At 44.4% G+C, this 20,293-nt stretch overlaps 1 protein-coding gene across 3 annotated transcripts in view; it reads right to left on the bottom strand.

Moving 5' to 3' along the window:
• The window catches only part of NSF (N-ethylmaleimide sensitive factor, vesicle fusing ATPase), a 187,089-nt gene that overhangs the window by 98,983 nt on the left and 67,813 nt on the right, over positions 1-20,293 (bottom strand). For all 3 annotated transcript variants that reach the window (XM_073325854.1, XM_073325855.1, XM_073325853.1), the window contains exon 8: positions 15,419-15,574. In XM_073325854.1, coding sequence (XP_073181955.1) covers positions 15,419-15,574 — 156 coding nt within the window. The remainder of the gene's footprint in view (positions 1-15,418; positions 15,575-20,293) is intronic.

Genomic DNA, 20,293 nt, shown 5'->3' with positions numbered 1-20,293 from the left:
GCCTCTGCTTTCGCCATCTGACAATTGAGGACATTACTATTCATCTGCACTTCACAGGGATGTTTGTGTTGCTGAATTGCACTGTGAGAGTGCTAAATTATCTCCCTATTAAGCGAGAACATTTCTTCTGGAAGCCAAAGCAATGAATTCCTTCCAAACAGAAATCCTGCACGCTGTTACAATCAGAAGATTTTCTTGCACAACTAGAGCTACACCTAGCCAAAATTTAAAAACATTTAAAACAAACAGGCCCTGGTTAAAATAGACAGGTGATGACAGACTACAAATGTTATGTCTTAAATCACAACTCAGTTCCACAACAAAGCAGGAGTTTTGATTAAGTTTTATCTCCATTTTGCAATTTATCCAGATCAGACCAATGTGGCTAAATGTCAAGCAGATCTTATAAACTCAATTTCTTCTCTGACCAAGCATTTCTAACTGGTTAGGCTTAGCATCAGGACTACCGCTAAATGTAAGGTCATTCATGTCATGGATACTGGATTATCATGCTATGCCATGGGGAACGGCAAAGCAGGAGGGGAAAAATAGGAAACTACACAGATAATGAAGTTGGGGGAAACTGATGACGAAAATCCAAAAAGACAATGGCAGAGCAGCCACTAGCCGTCACCTTCAGCCCCCAACTAAAACCCCTCCAACGCATTATTAAGGATCTACAACCTATCCTAAAGGATGACCCAACACTCTCACAAATCTTGGGAGACAGGCCAGTCCTTGCCTACAGACAGCCCCCCAACCTGAAGCAAATACTCACCAACAACCACATACCACACAACAGAACCACTAACCCAGGAACTTACCCTTGCAACAAAGCCCGTTGCCAATTGTGCCCACATATCTATTCAGGGGACACCATCATAGGGCCTAATAACATCAGCCACATTATCAGAGGCTCGTATACCTGCACATCCACCAATGTGATATATGCCATCATGTGCCAGCAATGCCCCTCTGCCATGTACATTGGTCAAACTGGACAGTCTCTACGTAAAAGAATAAATGGACACAAATCAGATGTCAAGAATTATAACATTCATAAACCAGTCGGAGAACACTTCAATCTCTCTGGTCACACAATCAGACATGAAGGTCACTATCTTAAAACAAAAAAACTTCAAATCCAGACTCCAGCGAGAAACTGCTGAATTGGAATTCATTTGCAAATTGGATACTATTAATTTAGGCTTAAATAGAGACTGGGAGTGGCTAAGTCATTATGCAAGGTAGCCTATTTCCTCTTGTTTTTTCCTACCCCCCCCCCCAGATGTTCTGGTTTAACTTGGAGAGTGGTCAGTTTGGATGAGCTATTACCAGCAGGAGAGTGAGTTTGTGTGTGTATGGGGGTGGGGGGGATGTGAGAAAACCTGGATTTGTGCTGGAAATGGCCCACCTTAATTATGCACATTGTAGGGAGAATGGTCACTTTGGATGAGCTATTACCAGCAGGAGAGTGAGTTTGTGTGTGTGGTTTTTGGGAGGGGGGTGAGAGAACCTGGATTTGTGCAGGAAATGGCCCAACTTTATTATCATGCACATTGTGTAAAGAGTTGTCACTTTGGATGGGCTATCACCAGCAGGAGAGTGAATTTGTGTGGGGGGGTGGAGGGTGAGAAAACCTGGATTTGTGCTGGAAATGGCCCACCTGATGATCACTTTAGATAAGCTATTACCAGCAGGACAGTGGGGTGGGAGGTGGTATTTTTTCATATTCTCTGTGTATAAATAAAGTCTGCTGCAGTTTCCACGGCATGCATCCGATGAAGTGAGCTGTAGCTCACGAAAGCTCATGCTCAAATAAATTGGTTAGTCTCTAAGGTGCCACAAGTCCTCCTTTTCTTTTTGCGAATACAGATTAACACGGCTGTTACTCTGAAACCTGTAATGGCACTGTGATAGAAATCATAAATGGAGACTCGAGCCAGAATGACATTTAGCCAAAATGAGACTAAGTTTAATAACATGTATTTCTCTCTCTTAATAATAAAATTGCCTTAGCGGGTCAGGGGCCTTCCTACCTAGTGGCGTAATTCCTCCCTGAATTAAAATCAAAGAATTCTGGTATGAGGTTACCACTCAGGTGCACCAATGTGAAATGGACATCTGCACACAATGTACCGGTCTTGTGTACACTGGGGGAAAGATGATATATATATTAATCTTCAAGCAGGTTAGTGTATGATTAGGGTTCCAAGACTTTACCTGCCAGACAGAAAAGATTTTCCATTAACACACAGAAATGTCCCCCTCCTCTCCCACGTAAGCCTTCCATTATTCCTGCCTAGATCCACTGCCTCCAGTTGACCGCTATGTAATATTTAAGTGCTACTGACGTGAAGTTAAACTGAAGGGATTTGCTCCTGTTTCTTCCTCAGAAAGTAGGCGCATGCATGGGTCTAGATCTTAAGCAGCCAGCAGAGGTTTTAATTTAAATGGACCCTGCAGAACGGACTGTTTGACAAAACAAATCACATATTTCTCCAAACAGTTCTTATTAGGCCTTTGTTAATTTTCTCCCTCCCTTCCCCATTATCCACTACATGGCCATGATTTTTTTTTAAATGCATGTATATTCCGTACAGAAGGCACTAACTAGATTTATGGCAATGACAGAACATTTATCAGTTTTCTTCTGATGGAATGTGATAAAACTGAAAATAAATCAGCCCCAAGTATGAGCTCCCAAAACACACACAGTGCCTTTGGCTACACGATCAAAACACATCACCCCAAATGGGACTGTGATAGCAAATGAAACAGCCTAATTTCAGGCTTTTAACAATCATTGCATCATCAAGAGATAGAGACTGCCCTCATCTTAACAGTTTAATAATAAAAATGCAGCCAGATAGCTAAATTAAGATTAAAATAATATCACTGGATGGCTTCCAGATCACTGGGTCTTACATTTATCTGTACAGTTCATACCTCACCTGGATGTTAACACCAGGGCCTTCCCCAGCAATTTTCTGCAGTCTTTAGAATGAAGCTAGGTGCTTGTTTAGTCTAAACCGCAGTGTCTATAAATAGGATGCACACTTTTTAAAAAGATGAACACAAATGTATTACAAAACAAATACTGATATCAAGGAGCCACCAGGTGCTCAGGACATCATCGATGTAACAGGGCCACTGGCTGGCCACACAAATCAGCCAAGTGTCCCTTTGGGGGAAAAGGAACAGTCCTTCAATCATTACAGCTTCTGACAGCACAAGAACCCTCCTCAGTTCAAAAGAAGTGGGTATATGCTCCTTTTCCCCCACCTAACTGGGGCTGAAGTCAGGAGTCGCCCCCTAAAGGACACTAAAGAGCAGTTCCTCTTCTCTTCTCAGAAGTCCTTCTCTCCCCTCTCTTCTGGAAGCCTTTATTTCCTTTTACAGCTTTCCCCACTTAAGAAGCAAAGCTGTCTGTTCCACTCCCAGCATCTTAGCAAGGAATTGCTATCAGCTCTTCCGTCCAGATCTGATAGTGCAGACAACTTCAGCGCTACCTTCCTCTCTTCTACCTAGTGAAGTGGTTTAGCCCTTTCTTAGCTCACCCAGGGATGTGGCACACGCATCTAACAACACAGGACTTCTACTGAGGTGATCATATCATCAGCTTAGCTTTGCTTTGGTTAATGTTTACCTCCCAAGTAAATAAATCTTGGCTGTCACTTTAATACATGTTTTAAGGCCGTCTAAGAAAGAGATGACTGAGAATTAGAGGATAAGTTACTTACCACGGTCTCATGAAATCCGAAATCTACAGCTAAGTGCAAGACCAAGTAACTTGCAATCCAGCCAGAAGAATGTTGGGTTTTTTTAGATTTTTTTTAAGTAAATTTTTTTAAGTTTTTTGGTGTAAGAAACATGTCTTATCTATGCTCCATAAAACGTAAAGCAAATTTACAGCAATATGTTTGTTAATATTAAAGCTAGTAACAGAGCTAGAACAGAGCCATGGATTCCGGACTTCCAATTCACTGCTCTAACCACTAGCCACATTACCTTCAGAAAAGGAAGGTCTCAATCTCTCACAATGCTGCTCTGGTGCCACTTAAAATGGAGCTGTAGACAAGACTGATTCAGTATCAATGATTACAGGTTTCAGAGGGGCAGCCGCGTTAGTCTGTATCAGCAAAAACAACGAGGAGGACTTGTGGCACCTTAGAGACTAACAAATTTATTTGGGCATAAACTTTTGTGGGCTAAAACCCACTTCATCAGATGCATGGAGTGGAAAATACAGTAGGAAGATATAACTCCCACCTTTTCATGTACTGTTTGTGGCAAATTGCCGGTACGATTATGATGGGTCCCGCGCTTCCTCTTCTTGAGGGGAGGGGGGATTCAGGGCGCAGTTTCCTACCCCTGAACTAGGGTATCTACTGTCCCACTAGCAACCCAGAGAAGGGTAGTGGAGAGGGAGGGACCCAGGCCCGCCTTCTACTCCAGGTCCCAGCCCAGGGGCCCTAGGGATAGTGGTAAACCACTTGAACTACTGCTTCCTTCCCCTGGGCTACTTACCTCTCCTGCTCTTCAGCTTGTGGGGCTTCCTGCCCTCTCTCTCTGCACAAGCCGGGTGTCTCTTTACCTAGGGTCTTGGTCTTCTAGCCCCTTCTAGCCCCACTCCTTCAAACTGCTCTCTGCTCCAACTCCTTCCCCTGGCTGATGGAAGCAGGGGGTTTTTATCAGGTGGCTAGCTTCAGGTGCTCTAATTGGCTTCAGGTGCTTTTAATTAATCTATTAAAACCTTTCTTCCCTCTACAGGGAATAAGGCTTCTCCTCATCCTGGGACTTACCTATCTCTCCTATATCACTCTCCTGATGCCTTCTGGCCATGCTGTATCACATATCTTGCCCCCCTGCTCAACAACATAGGGTTGGGTTACTTGGGACAAGAGGCTTTCATGACAAGCCATCTGCGATGCTGTCTTGGCTTCTGGCCCTATGCTTTACTCGGAAATGAAAGGATTGCAGAGATAGGAACCATCTAGTCACTCTTGCATTCTTCTTCTTGTTTCTGTGCATCCACTGGAGCGGGGCATGGTCTGTCACCAGGTTAAATCGCCGCCCCAGTAGGTAAGTAGCGGAGAGTTTCCATGGTCCATTTTATTGTCTGACATTCCTTTTCAACAATGGAGTACTTTTGTTCCCTGGGGAAGGGCTTCTGGCTGAGATACAGGATCGGGTGTTCCTCCTCCCCTACCATTTGCGAAAGGACGGCTCCTAGCCCTACTTACGGCTCCTAGCCCTACTTCTGAGACATCTGTTTGTAGGACAAGTTCTTTCTTGAAGTCTGGGGCTATGACTACTGGATGGCAGCAAAGGGCTGTCCTTAAATCTGCAAATGCTCCTTCTGCTGCATCAGATCATTTTACTATCTCGGGGCCCCAAGCCTTTATCAGGTCTGTCAATGGCCCTGCTCTTGTGGCAAAATGAGGGATGAATCTCCAATAGTACCCTACTCACCCGAGAAATGCTCTGACCTGCTTTTTATGGACTGGCCGAGGCCAATCTTGCATTGCCTCCACTTTGTTCCATTGGGGTTTTACCAAGCCTCTCCCTACTACATACCCGAGGTATCTGGTCTCAGCTAGTCCTATCATGCACTTGAGAAGGTTGGCAGCGAGGCCAGCCTTCCGCAGGGCGTCTAGTACCGCTTCTACTTTCCCTAGGTGTGTTTCCCAGCCAGGGCTATGGATGACTATATCGTCGAAATAGGCGGGGGCATACTTGGCATGGGGTTGCAGCAATTTATTCATAAGTCGTGGGAATGTTGCAGGGGCCCCATGGAATCCGAAAGAGAGGACAGTGTATTGGAACAGGCCATCAGGTGTAGAGAAAGCAGTCTTCTCCTTGGCGTTCTTGGCCAGGGGAATTTACCAATATCTTTTGGTCAGGTCCAGAGTGGTAGGTATCGGGCCTTGCCTAACTGATCAACTAGCTTGTCGACACATGGTATCGGATAGGCATCGAATTGGGATACTTCATTCAACTTCCGGAATTAGTTGCAAAACCTCAGAGTGCCGTCAGGCTTGGGTACTAGGACAATAGGGCTGGACCACTGGGTTGTGGGATTCTTCAATAACCCCAAGGTCCAACATCTTCTTCATCTCCTCTCTTTTAGCTTCCGGTATCCGGTACGATCTTATCGTCACCCTTATTCCGGGCCTGGTGACGATATGATGTTGGACCAGTGCCGTATGGCCCGGCTTTGTACAGAACACATCTTGGTTCCGTTGGATCATATCAATGACCTCTGTTTGTTGTTCTGGGACTAACTCGGGGGATATCCTCACCTGCTCCTGTGGGTCGTCCGTCTGAGGTTGAGCTCTCTGAACGACCAGGCACATATCTCAGTCACGCCAGAGCTTCAGTAAGTTTACTTGGTAGATCTGCTCTGGTCTTCGGCGGTCTGGTTGTCTGACCTTATAGTCCACTTCCCCAGTGGCTTCCACTATCTCATATGGCCCATGCCAGCTGGCCAGGAGTTTGCTTTCTGCTGTCGGCACCAGCACCATCACCCGTTCTCCCGGCTGAAACTTCCATACTTTCGCCCAGAAGTTATAATATGTCCGCTGGGTCTCTTGTGCTTTTTCCAAATGTTCTCATACTACAGGGGTTACTCGAGCTATTCGCTCTCTCATCTGTGTCATGTGTTCAATGACATTCTTTCCTGGGTTGGGTTGTTCTTCCCAGTCCCCGTTGGTGATATCTAATATTCCGCATGGGTGGCATCCATATAGCAGCTCAAAAGGGAGAGAAACCGGTGGATGCCTGGGGGACTTCCTGTATTGCAAACATTAGGTATGGTAGAAGGGTATCCCAGTCTTTTCTGTCCTGTGCTACCACCTTCCGGATCATACCTTTAAGGGTGTGGTTAAACCACTCGACCAGTCCATCTGTTTGTGGATGGTAGACTGAGGTTCGTATGGCATGGATGCGGAGCAGGGTACATAAGTCCTTCATTAATTTCAAAATGAAAGGGGTTCCTTGGTCAGTCAGGATCTCCTTAGGGATGCCCACTCTGGCAAAAACTGAAGTAGTTCTTTTGCTATCGCCTTGGATGTGGGGTTCCTTAAAGGAATGGCTTCTGGATACCATGTGGCATAGTCAAGGATGACTAGTCTCTAAGGTGCCACTAGTACTCCTTTTCTTTTTGCTAATACGTTTTGGTGGCTCCGTGCTGATCTTTCCAGCGGGCCCACTAGGTCCATGGCTATTCTTTTGAAAGGCACTTCAATAAAAGGCAAAGGTACTAATGGGGCCCGCAAGTGAGGTCAGGGGCTATGCAACTGGCATTCCGGGCAGGAGGTACAATAGCGTTGGACCTTCGCGCATATTCCTGGCCAATAAAATCTTCTTAGAACTCAAGTGTCTTGTCTACTCCTAGATGACCCACAAATAAATGACTATGAGCTAACTAGTACTGCCCTTGTGTGTTTCCGTGGGACTAAGAGCTGCTCTACTTCTTCCCCTCGAATTTGCACTATTCGGTACAACAGATCACGTTTGATCACATAATACGGCCTTGGGTCTTTCCTTCCACGGGTACACCATTTACTTTCACTACCTCCTCCCTCACATTCACATATACCGGGTCATTGGCTTGGTCCTGCCCGAAATTCTCACATGCGGTACTACTTGACCTAACTCCATGGGACCTATTTTTTCTCCGCCCTTTGGGTTGCCCCTACTCGGGCTAGGAACCGCCTCTGAGTCCTCACAGGCCTGAATTATCTCCTGGCCTCCTGAACAGGTTCGCTTACCAACAAGGGAGGCTTGCTGGTTCTGTGCTAGAATCCTGGTCCCTAGCCTTTTATCTGCCCTCTTTTCCCGCCTAGACTTTCGGGGTTTCCCGGGGGATGAAAATAGCTCTGGGGCAAATTCAGCAAAAATTGGAGTGAGGCTATCTGTAGGTGCCTCTCTCTCAGCCCGGGGGTTGCTACCCTGGCTCTACTGGGGGGAGTAAGTTCACAAACCCGGGGAAGTCCCTACCAATTAAGACAGGGTAGGGGAGCCTAGGAACCACTCAGTTACCCTGGTAGTGTTTCCCTGGATCTCAATCCGTACTGGGATTGTAGGGTAGAAATTTATGGTGCCATGAAAGCACGTTACCTCCGTGGTTTTGGCCCAGGTTAGTTGGTCTTGCCCCACCAACTTCCCCAAAACCAGTGTGACAGCACTCCTGGAATCTACTAATGCTTTGGTCGCAATACCATTTATCTTTACTGACCTTGTATACCCCTGTGAGGTCATTGCGACCCCTACCAGGCCGATTAGGCCACGTTGTTCCCCAGGATCCCTCAGATTGCACTGCACAGGCTCTTCCCTATTGGGGCACTGGGCTGCTATATGCCCCAATTCCCCACACTCGTAACACCAACCCCTTATCCTGGTTGCCGCCCTCTGCCTGGGGCTATTTGGTCGCCCCCCCCCCCCCGCCCTCTCTTCCCAATCCCCCAGGTCCCTTCTTGGCCTGGGGCCATTCCTCAGTGTCTTTCCTCCCAGTTATGGTTCTTCTGTAGTTCTCGACAATCCGGGGCCTTGGGTTTGAGGCGGTCTTCTTGGTTTGCTGTGTCTCACTCCCTGGGGTCTGGAACAGTTCACTGGCTGCCAGCTGTCTTTGCACAAGGGAGACCAACTCATCATAGGTAGAGGGGTCATTCTGGCCAACCCAAGCCCGAAGGCCTGGTGGTAGCCCCCTCATATACCGGTTCAGTACCAGGAGCTCCATCATTTTTTCAGAGCTGAAGGCCTCAGGGGGCAGCCATTTCCGGGTCAGGTAGATCAGGTTAAACAGTTGTGATCGGGGTGTCTTGCCCTCTGTATACTGCCATTCATGAAACCTCTGGGCTCTCAACGCCGTGGTTACTCCGGATCTGGCCAGGATCTCTGCCTTCAGCTGGGGGTAATCCTCCGCAGTCTCTGCAGCCATATCCTAAACGACCTTCTGGGCCTCTCCACACAGGAACGGGGCGAGGATACCAGACCACTGATCTCGGGGACAGGCCTCCCGCAGGGCTGTTATCTCAAATGCCTCTACATCATCCTCCCGTGTCATTTTCTGTAGGCAGTGGCTGGCCTGTATAGTCCGGGTTCCGTCACAATTGTGGTTCCGCTCCATAAGGGCCTTCATCTGGTTTGCCAGCTCTTGTAGCAGCGCTCAGTCCTCAGCAGCCTGATTCATCAACAGTTGATTAGTCTCCTGCTGCACCCGAGTCGCTTCCTGTTGGGCAGCTGCTTGGATTCGGGTAGCTTCCTGCTGGGCCGCAGTGGCTTGTATTAGAGCCTTGACCACATCGTCCATCTTGGGGACAGGATGGTTTTGGTTAACCATGGTTTAAGTCCTCAGCGCAGAGATCCCACTGCTCACACCACGTGTTGCAAATTGCCGGTATGATTATCATGGGTTCCGCGCTTCCTCTTCTTGGGGGGCGTTCAGGGCGCAGTTTCCTACCCCTGAACTAGGATATCTACTGTCCCACTAGTAACCCAGAGAAGGGTAGTGGAGAGGGCGGGACCCGGGCCCGCCCTCTACTCCAGTTCCCAGCCCAGGAGTCCTAGGGACAGTGGTAAACCACTTGAACTAGTGCTTCCTTCCTCTGGGCTACTTACCTCTCCTGCTCTTCAGCTTGTGGGGCTTCCTGCCCTCTCTCTCTGCACAAGCCGGGTGTCTCTTTACTTAGGGTCTTGGTCTTTTAGCCAGCCACGGCACTTCTCCAAACTCTCCTCTACCTCAACTCCTTCAAACTGCTCCAACTCCTTCCCCTAGCTAATTGAAGCAGGGGGTTTTTAATCAGTTGACTCGCTTCAGGTGCTCTAATTGGCTTCAGGTGCTTTTAATTAATCTATAGAAACCTTTCTTCCCTCTACAGGGAATAAGGCTTCTCCTCATCCTGGGACTTACACATCTCTCCTATACTACTCTCCTGATGCCTTCTAGCCCTGCTGTATCACATGTTATATATATCTTCCTACTGTATTTTCCACCCCATGCAGCTGATGAAGTGGGTTTTAGTCCACGAAAGCTTATGCCCAAAATGATTATAGGAAAGCTCTACTCTCAAAGATCATGGGAAAGCCATCAGATTGCTGAATGGAGGCTCACAACTAAAAGATGAATAAAATAACACGTTACAATATGAGAAGTTGCATCAGTCATTTACATAACCATTAATGCTTCTGAACTATTTACCAATGATACACACAAAAGACTAAGTCATCTTTACTGCTACATGACCCTAGTTATCAGTGAAGGTTATGAGGTAGTTTCAGGTCTTCAATCTCACTACAGAAGATACTAAGTGATCCCCTGCACACAGACATACACAGGGAGTGTTAGGTATCCAGTGCGTGCAAAGCCTATCATGATTGCTCCAGATAGCTTAGATTTAAAAGTCAACCTTTCAAATCAATCCAGGCTATCTTCAAAACCAACTTCCCACAGCACTTCATATCAATAGGACAGCATTTTATTGGCGAGTGGGGTAGGAAATGGAGAAGAGGAGACCAAAGTCACACTTCTATCTATCCAATTGTGCACATTCTATGGTTTTTCACTCTAATTTCATTTTCAGCATCCCCTTCTAGAGCCGATATAAGGACCAAGCACTTGTTTCTCAGTTTGTTTTCCTCCTAGTGTTCTTCTCTGATCTCATTATCAGCTTTGCTGTTGTCAAAGTTTGTATCTAAGCTACTGTTGAAGGTCCTTCGTCTCTGGCCACTACTTTGATTGAACTAGAATGTTTAAGTTTTTGCCACAAACTCTAATGATTCCAGAGAGTTCCCTGATAACCCTATGGATTCTCTTACTCCTTCCAGTGTTTCCATTCTTCTTAAGATGGCCGTGAGTCCTTTCAGTAACTATGGTCTTGGTTTCACAAACACGGGCTTAAACTGCACTCAGAAAGCTCACAGTGTCTTCAATGGAAACTACTTGTGCACATACACAAACATAGTTTTGCCCACTGATTATTTTAATTAAAAATAAGATGTGAACATGCGCAGATGGTGCAGGAAAGGAGAAACACGAAGGGCAGTAAATAAGATAGGAGTTTGGACACAGAGTGCCTTTCTCAAAATCCATATCATACTGTGGCAGAGTAACCACACGCAAGCCATCGGAACAAAGAGCAATCAGGTCCAGGTCTTAAGGACTCTTGTTGGGCTTTTGTTTACCTGTAGGCTGTTTGGGCTCTGCTTGCAGCAATGAAAGGCTCCCTGGAGAAGCTCAGAAAACCAGCAGGAGGCTGAACTAGACAAGCATTTCTTTGTCGGGCTCTTGCCTGGAGATTCATTCACAGATTCCAAGGCCAGAAGGAACCATTACAATCATCTAACTCCTGCATAACACAGGCTGTAGAACTGTCCTGAAATAATTCCTGTTTGAATTACAGCATTTTTAGAGGCATTCTTCTTTTTTCCTAGCATAGCGACTTATTTATGGTAGAATAATTTTAAACAGTTTTACAGGCATTCTGTTTCTGGATCATTTGTAAATTGCAGGAAATAAACACTTCAGCACAGAATTGTTGTAGCCTTTGGATGGCTAATTTACCCTGCTCTACACATCTCTGCAAATATAATGAATGTTATATAAAAATCTAATACGAACACATAGCATTTCGCACAATGGTGTCCTGGTTCATGACTGAGGCTCCCAGGCGGTACCACAATACAAATAATGAAGCTACAGGCTAATGTAGAACTTTGCCTATCTGAAATTGTCCTACCGCCCAATATATTCTGAATTAGATTACTTCCTCCACTGTGCATTTGCACTGAAAAGTTCCCCATTTACCCCAATAAATTCCATATCCCTTGGTCTATCCAGATACGTATTGCATTTTGTTTTGGGAAGTGATCATGTGTGCTTGTTTAACTCAGACTGTTAGGTAGTAACCAAAGAACTATTTCAGCACTGGTGTTCTTAATTCCAATCAATCTATGGCAAATGTTTGTCTGTTAAGATTTCATATCACATTCACCAGGCAGTTCTGAAGTCAGTGCAGTGCCTGTGTGCTCTGTAGATTTAACTAACTAATATTGACTTATATGCTTCACTTCCAGAACATTCTTTGATTGTTATGGGAATCTCACACAGTTACAAGGAATTTATATTTTATTTTATGCTGCAAAGGGTCTAGATAGCATCTATATAGTTACAGGGCTGCAAATGGCATATTTATTGCATTTTGCATATAAGGCATAATCTGTGAGTACTTTGCAGAAAACAGGAAAGGGTAAGTTTTGCAGCTCCAGACAGTGAGCAATTGTTTTCTTTTCTTTCCTAATAAATTATATGCAGACCTGAACAGATGTCACACTGGCATTTGAGATCTGAAATATAGTTGAAGAGCAAGTTATGACTAATGCAGGAAAAAAATGTCAGAAAGCATTTTTTCAAATTTCAGATAAGCTTTTTAGCCCTAGGGTTCATCATAGAGAGAAGGGGAGTTCCGCTGGGTGTCTTAACATCCACTTACCTGTGAAATGCCTCTTTGAATAGTCTGTGGATAAACTTGCGTTAGTAACTATATTTATTTATTTACTTATTTAAGACCTGGCAATCCCTTTAACGCACTGCCTCCCAAAATACTATTGCTCTTTCAGAGCCTTATCATTTTATTAATATAAATTCACTTAATATAAGAAGAAAAGGAAAGATCTGAACACTACACATTATGCATACAGGCACTTCAGTCTCTGGATATAGCAGCAAGGTTTCTGACCTCTTCCAAATGTACTGATGCCCATGAAAGGGTTACATTTGTGAAGCTAGCTGCTCCATGTAGTTGCTAAGTAACAGTGTCTTGCTCTCAGGGTACTCTCAGCCAATGAGAATATTCTGGTAATATAATCCTATCTTGGTGTTCCACTGGTGTGCGATCATTCAATATCCAGCTGGGGGAGGTATGTGGGTGGAGTTGTACTGGAACCAAGATGAAACTTTCCAGTTTACCTCTGCAGTTTCTGTTAAACTCAGCTGAATTCATCTTTCAAATGCTATGGGTTAAGGGACTTTGAATCTCTGGTGTGAAGATGATGCACTCTAGTCATTTCAAAAAGTAAAAGTTTAAGGTGATGAATGCCAGAGTCCATAATTTTTTTCTGTTCCATTAAAAGCCTAACCTTTATTCATTGAACAGCTGCATAAATGCATGTCTGTATCACAATGGAGGCAAAGAGGAGAGTTATATTTACCTGATTAGGTTTCTTTGCTTTCCACTCTCTAGAACACTGGTCATAGTTACATAAATGGAAGAGCTAAATGTTAGTAGTACCAAGCGCTTTTGGCATCTCAGTAACCATTCCTGGACCTGGATTTCAAGCAATGGACATGCCATGAAAGGAACTGACCACAACATCATCAGAAAGTGCTCCATAGTAAAATCTCACTGAGTCTTCAGCAGTACAGAAGCACCAGTAAACTCAGATCACAGACTAGCTGTCACTCAGTTCTCACTGCATCTCCCAACTCCTCAAAAGCCAGACAGTACAGTGTCCAGCAACTTTCCAATGGCTCTGCTGAAGCTGTGAAATACACATAGGCTATCAAAGATCACATACCTAACCTTAGTATCCTCTTGGATGATGTGGCAATCACCTGGAGTGGTATACATAATGCTATATCACACACCATCACTTGAAACAATCAGCTTCAGACAATGACACAAGAAACCTTGGCTTTCTGAAGAGGCCTTTGATAATTAAGCAAAAAAGGCAGAAGCACAGAATCAGGGAGACGTCAAATAACAAAGGTTAACCAGCATTTTCTGGGCCATTGCAAAACAGGACCATGAGATCTACACCAACTCTCTGGCCAACAAAGCAGAGGACAGCCTAAAGCACAACAATCTGCATTTCGCCTATAGAGCTATCACACTCCTGGCTGGCAGCCATAAACAGTCTTCTAATATCCCCATGAAACCACATGGCTCTCATTGCTCATCAACAGATGAAGTCCTGGACAGATGGAAAACAAATTTTGAAACACCCTTGCTGATGGCTGATCAGAGCTACATGACCCAGGGACAAATGCTGATCTTCTCTCACTCAAAGTACGGAAGGCCATCCAAAAATTTACAGAATGGACATGCTGCTGGACCTGATGGTATTCCACTCCAGCTGCTCAAAGATGCCTTATAACCAGGGAGCATTGGTCTCCATCAACTCTTTTTAAAAGTGTGATCATTAGGCAGAGTACCCACAGAATGGAAAGACGGCAGTCTGTTTGTCCAAGGATCTCACACCAAGTGTGGCAGCCACAAGCTGATGTCACTGACATCAGTCCCTGGAAAGATCTTTGCTCATGATGTGCTTGGTAGGATGAAGCCACTCCTTAGGAGACACTGTCATCTACAACAATCAGGTTTCGCAGCTGGACGGTTGACAATGGGTACTGTCCATACCCTCCGGTTTCTGGCTAAGCTGCACAAGAATTTAACTGCTCTCTTCACCTGGCCTATATTGACATAAAAAGTGGCTTCTGATTTGGTTGACAGGTCAGCACTTTGGCTCAAACTGAAAAGAGTTGACGTCCCAAATGTTTTGCTAAATCTGGTACATGATCTTCACATCAGTAACTGTGTGAGAATAAGTAATGGTTAACGGCTTTCACCGCGTTTCTACAAAGGGATGTCCCAATTTGACATCACATAAGTTTTTGATTACATGTAAAAGCTAAGCGGTCATGTCAGGTTTTCTATGACAGCAATTCAAGACAGATCATTCTTCTCATTGTGAAATTAGATTTGATATTTTGTATAAATCTCATCAGTGTTGGAAATAAAAAAAACTATACATGTAGCGACAGATGTACAGGACACTGCTTTAGGAAGCAAAGAGATTTCTGTGTTTAAAATCCCATTGCTTTTAAGGAAAAATTCATGATATTTAAGTATACAAAGAGTGCATAGCTGACGAACAGGTATCAAAAACAGGCAGCTGCAGATCCAGGGTTTAGAAACATTCTGGCAACATAACAAAGGGAACCAAAGTTAGTCATGGCATCACCAGCAACTACGGTTTGACGAAATGGGCATTCTTCAGCACCAGGACTTATTGAGCCAAATAGGGGTCAGAGAATGTAGTTTTTGTAGTAAGACCACTAACAGATTGGTAAAGAAGATTTCATAGATCCCAACAGAAAAAAAACAAACACAGGACAAGATAGTCTCCAGCATTAGATACCAATTGTTTTTAGTGTGCACAGTCCAATAAAAAAAGCAGTACCAAGATTTGGGAGCAGTGGGAAAAAGAGTACATTTTCCTTCTCCCCAGGGTTCCCAGGCTTAAATAACTTCAGAGTCACAGCATTATCACACAATTCGTTCTGATCTGATCTGTTGAATCAGAAATAGAACTGAATGCAGGTACCCCAGATGTATTTCTGATGTTTTGTACTCACCCATCTGCTCCACAAGCTCTGGTGGAAAAACTCGAGAGGCAAACGCTCGACGGAAGATGTCTGAAAATTCTCTGTCAAGACCTCCTATCCCCATCTTCTCAAAGTTCCAGTCAGGGTTGATGATTGACTGGCGGTTCTCCTTGGTCTTAGATTTACCTGTAGAAAAGACACCGCCGGTTCAGGAATTAAGCACACAACAGAATTACAGCCACAGACTGATACACTGGAGGTTTCGTAGTCCATGTGCAATATAGTTTTATAAAAACCACCATGAGGACAAACTACCCAGCACTTCCGACTCCCATTATGGAGGCTCAGGAGACTGTGCATTAAATAGTTGCCTTCATTTTAGAGGACTGCTTATAGTAAGCTCTAAAAGCTATAATAAAAAACAGCTGAGATGCCAGCTGTCAGAACAACGTAATTTCATTTTAAGTTCATTCCATTCCATTTGTAATAGGCTGCAGCCATTGTATAGAACACACTCTTCTGAGACATTTGCTTTCCAAACTTGTTTCTTAGCAATATCACAATGAGAGAGCATCTAGGAGGTAGCAATCCTAAGAATTCATTGAGAGACCCTGCGAGGTACTGAGCACCCTCAAGTCACATGGATTTGAATGTGCATTGAGGGTTCTTAGCACTTTCATATAGACTTGCAGCACTTCACAGGATTGGGCCCTTTGCAGCATTCAGGGTTTTTTTTTATTTTAGCTATTCTGAAGGCAGAGATAGGTCAGAGAGGCAACTGAAATCACTGAGAGAGCCAAGTGCAGAGACTATAAAAACACTGGAATACACCCTTTAAAATTAGGTTGAGACAGTAGCAAATATATTGTAGGGAATCACCCTGCAGTAGACGAGAGTCTTATTAGGCATCATCATTAATTTCTATGACTAACAAGCACACTGAGAATCAATACAACAACTCCTTTGATACCAAAAATGTCTAATACAGTATGTCTAATAACCACAATACCTGGAAGCAAAAGATTAATGCTGAACATTTGATCTCTTGGTTACTGTTTCCATGGACTAACTATAAATTTATTTTCTTATTACTTGTACCTATCAGCAAGATTGCAGACTCACTCAGACAAACTGCTTGCTCCTTTAGTTATTCTTAGCCTATACTACCCCCTTCTGGCCACACGCAGTGCTCATTACATAGCAATAAGAAACTAACTCCCTCAAAGCTAAAGAGCCTGAATATGGACTTGCGTTGTGGTTTCAAAATGAATACACAGGAAGTTCCCTAACACCCCTTTGCTGAGGAACGGCAACATAACTGGAATTATAAACAAATGAAGTAAAGAACAACAGTACTTTAAAAAAAGGCAGAGCAAAGGTGATACAGAAAAGAACCAGTTTTACCTAGCAGTAATAACTATTAACAACACTCTGAACAGGGCATATCAGTGGCTCTCAAAGCACATTAAACAATTAAGCCTTATAACGTACCAATTAAGGTGCTAACAATGAGCTGTCAATTTGACAGATAAGCAAATTGAGGCACAAAAAGATTAAGTGAGTTGTTCACGGGCAAGGCTACGTTTTAGTCATGGGTATTTTTAGTAAAAGTGGACAGGTCACGGGAAGTAAACAAAAATCCATGGCCTGTGTCCATGACTTTTACTATATACCCCGACTAAAACTGGGGGCTGGGGGGAGCTGCCTGAGAGTACCGTGGGTGCTGAAGGAGGGCAGCCTGGGTGCTGGGGAGCGGGCGTGTGGCCCAGGACCCCCACTGGTGCTGGGGGGGTGGGCAGTGGCACCCAGCCCGGGTCCCCATTGGTGCTGTGGGGCAAGGGGGGAGCGGGGGGTTGGGACACAGACATGGTGGCTTGAGACTGCCCCAGCAGCGGCCGGTACGACTGACTGAGCTGCCCCTGAGCCAGTTGAACCGGCCGCTGCAGAAGTCACGGAATCCATGCCTTCTGTGACCTCCATGACATACTCGCAGCCTTATTCATGGGAACTTGTAGGGACAGGTCCAAGAATCCCAGTCCTCTGCTCTGCGAAACCACACTCCACACAGAAATGTGCTAAGATAGAGATTGAAGATCACTGATCAACTGTGATCCTAAACATTAGGCTAGCAAAATATCACTGCTTGCCATGCTGCAATAAGTTCAATAGTTTCTACAATTCCCATTTAAGCTGTTCCTACGGAACTGTATTATGAATTAAGTGGATTTTATTTAATTCCTCCTACATTACATATGTAGTGACTGCCTGCTCAACTTTAACTCAGCCACTGTAAATATATTCTTTATGATATAGTCTTTAATTACATGGTCACATACTCTTTCCCCACCACAGGACCCCTGCATTATTCAGTGCTCAGAGAATTATTCTATAGTGTATGAGGTGGTTAAGTGTAATACATCACAGAATCATAGAACTGGAAGGGACTTCAAGAGGTTATGTAGTCCAGTCCCCTGCACTCAAGGCAGGGCTAAGTATTCCCTAGACATCTACTTCATTTGTTGCAGAAGTTGGAATGTATGAAGTGAATGAAGTGAAGTGCAGAAGTGAATGAAGCAGGAGACTGCAAGAGAAAAGGACAGTCTCATGGTTAAGGAAGTTGGATGTCACCCCAGAGAACTAATTTCTATCCCCGCCTCTGCTAGAATACCTACATGATCATAGAATATCAGGGTTGGAAGGGACCTCAGGAGGTCATCTAGTCCAACCCCCTGCTCAAAGCAGGACCAATCCCCAACTAAATCATCCCAGCCAGGGCTTTCTCAAGACTGACTTTAAAAACCCCTAAGGAAGGAGATTCCACCACCTCCCTAGGTAACTCATTCCAGTGCTTCACCACCCTCCTCGTGAAAAAGTTTTTCCTAATATCCAACCTAAATCTCCCCCACTGCAACTCGAGACCATTACTCCTTGTTCTGTCATCTGCTACCACTGAGAATAGTCTAGATCCATCCTCTTTGGAACCCCCTTTCAGGTACTTGAAAGCAGCTATCAAATCCCCCCTCATTCTTCTCTTCCGCAGACTAAACAATCCCAGTTCCCTCAGCCACTCCCCATAGGTCATGTGGTCCAGTCCCCTAATCATTTTTGTTGCCCTCCGCTGGATGCTTTCCAATTTTTTCCACATCCTTCTTGTCGTGTGGGGCCCAAAACTGAACACAGGGCTCCAGATGAGGCCTCACCAATGTCGAATTGAGGGGAATGATCACGTCCCTCGATCTGCTAGCAATGCCCCTACTTATAGAGCCCCAAATGCCATTGGCCTTTTTGGCAACAAGGGCACACTGTTGACTCATATCCAGCTTCTCGTCCACTGTAACCCCTAGGTCCTTTTCCGCAGAACTGCTGCCAAGCCATTCGGTCCCTAGTCTGTAGCGGTGCATGGGATTCTTCCGTCTTAAGTGCAGGACTCTGCACTTGTCCTTGTTGAACCTCATCAGATTTCTTTTGGCCCAATCCTCTGTTTTGTCTAGGGCCCTCTGTATCCTATCCCTACTCTCCAGCGTATCTACCTCTCCTCCCAGTTTAGCGTCATTGGCAAACTTGCTGAGGGTGCAATCCACGCCATCCTCCAGATTGTTAATGAAGATATTGAACAAAACTGGCCCCAGGACCAACCATTGGGGCACTCCACTTGATACCAGCTGCCAACTAGACATGGACCCATTGATCACTACCCGTTGAGCCCGACAACCTAGCCAGCTTTCTAGCCACCTTAGAGTCCATTCATCCAGCCCATACTTCTTTAACTTGCTGGCAAGAATACTGTGGGAGACCGTGTCAAAAGCTTTGCTGAAGCCTAGGAACTAGTGATGATGATGGCAAACAAGTCACAAACTAAACTTTCCATAAGTGGCCACTAATTGTGTGTGCCTCATTTTCTAGGTGCCCCCAAACTCGAGACACCTAGGGCCTGGTTTACAAAAGTGCAAAGCAGTCAGTGTTCCAGTTTAAGCCAGTCAGAGCTGTGCTTTGAAAATATCATGTGCTATGAACATTCTAAATGTTCTGAAAAATCAGGCTCTAAGCGTCAAACTGGGCACCCAGAATTAGTGGGCACTTCAAAAGTTTGGCTTTAACTTCTGTGATCAATTCCCCATCTGTAAAATGAGGATAATATCACCACCTAATTTCACAGGTATCCCTAAGTATCCTGTAGAGGGATTACCAGAATGCATACACACAAGGGGGCCAAATTCAGGGCCTGTGCAGCCTTAATTCTTGCATTTCCTACCTTTTGAGTGTTTGATCTTGCAACCTGAATGTTCTTTTAAACAGATTTTTTTTCCCTTTTGTAATTTAATATACATTCCAGTATCTCCTCTATCATTTTCAGAGATACATTAGTTTGAATTTTTAGTCCCAGCTAGTTAACACATCATCTGATACATCAGATATACTTCCAAGAGTCAATAAATAAATGCATTTCTAAAGCACCCTCACCGTAGTATTGAGACGCCAATAGTCCGTTGGCCAATGTAGCAAACACTGATTAGTGTGTGAATTCACAGTTTCAAAAATATTAACTCCTATTAATTCAAATTTTTAATATTAATTCAAAAATATTGGAATTCATAGGTCTTTGTTTTCTTCTATCACCAAGATTAAAATTAGATGCTTCAGAACTTGAGCCAAACTAAACGCACCTCGTTCATCCACATGATGCAAAAAAAAATTTAATTTAATTCAGATATTTTATTTATATCTTGGTAGTTCTTTACTTTCTTCCCATTTAGTAATTTAAGATTGTAAAAATGGATGTTTTGAACTTGTTTAGTTTCCTAATTGCTTGCAGAATTTCAGATTGTACATAAATTTTTTCTGCCAATAAATTCCATGCTTAAAATGCTCAACTATCCTTTAAAAGACAACTCCTGAGCCTCATTA

The sequence above is a fragment of the Lepidochelys kempii genome, chromosome 27, assembly GCF_965140265.1.
Source record: "Lepidochelys kempii isolate rLepKem1 chromosome 27, rLepKem1.hap2, whole genome shotgun sequence".
In the NCBI taxonomy this organism is placed as follows: Eukaryota; Metazoa; Chordata; order Testudines; family Cheloniidae; genus Lepidochelys; species Lepidochelys kempii.
The sequence above is the reverse complement of the archived record's forward strand: the minus strand, read 5'-3'. Positions and strand labels throughout refer to the sequence as shown.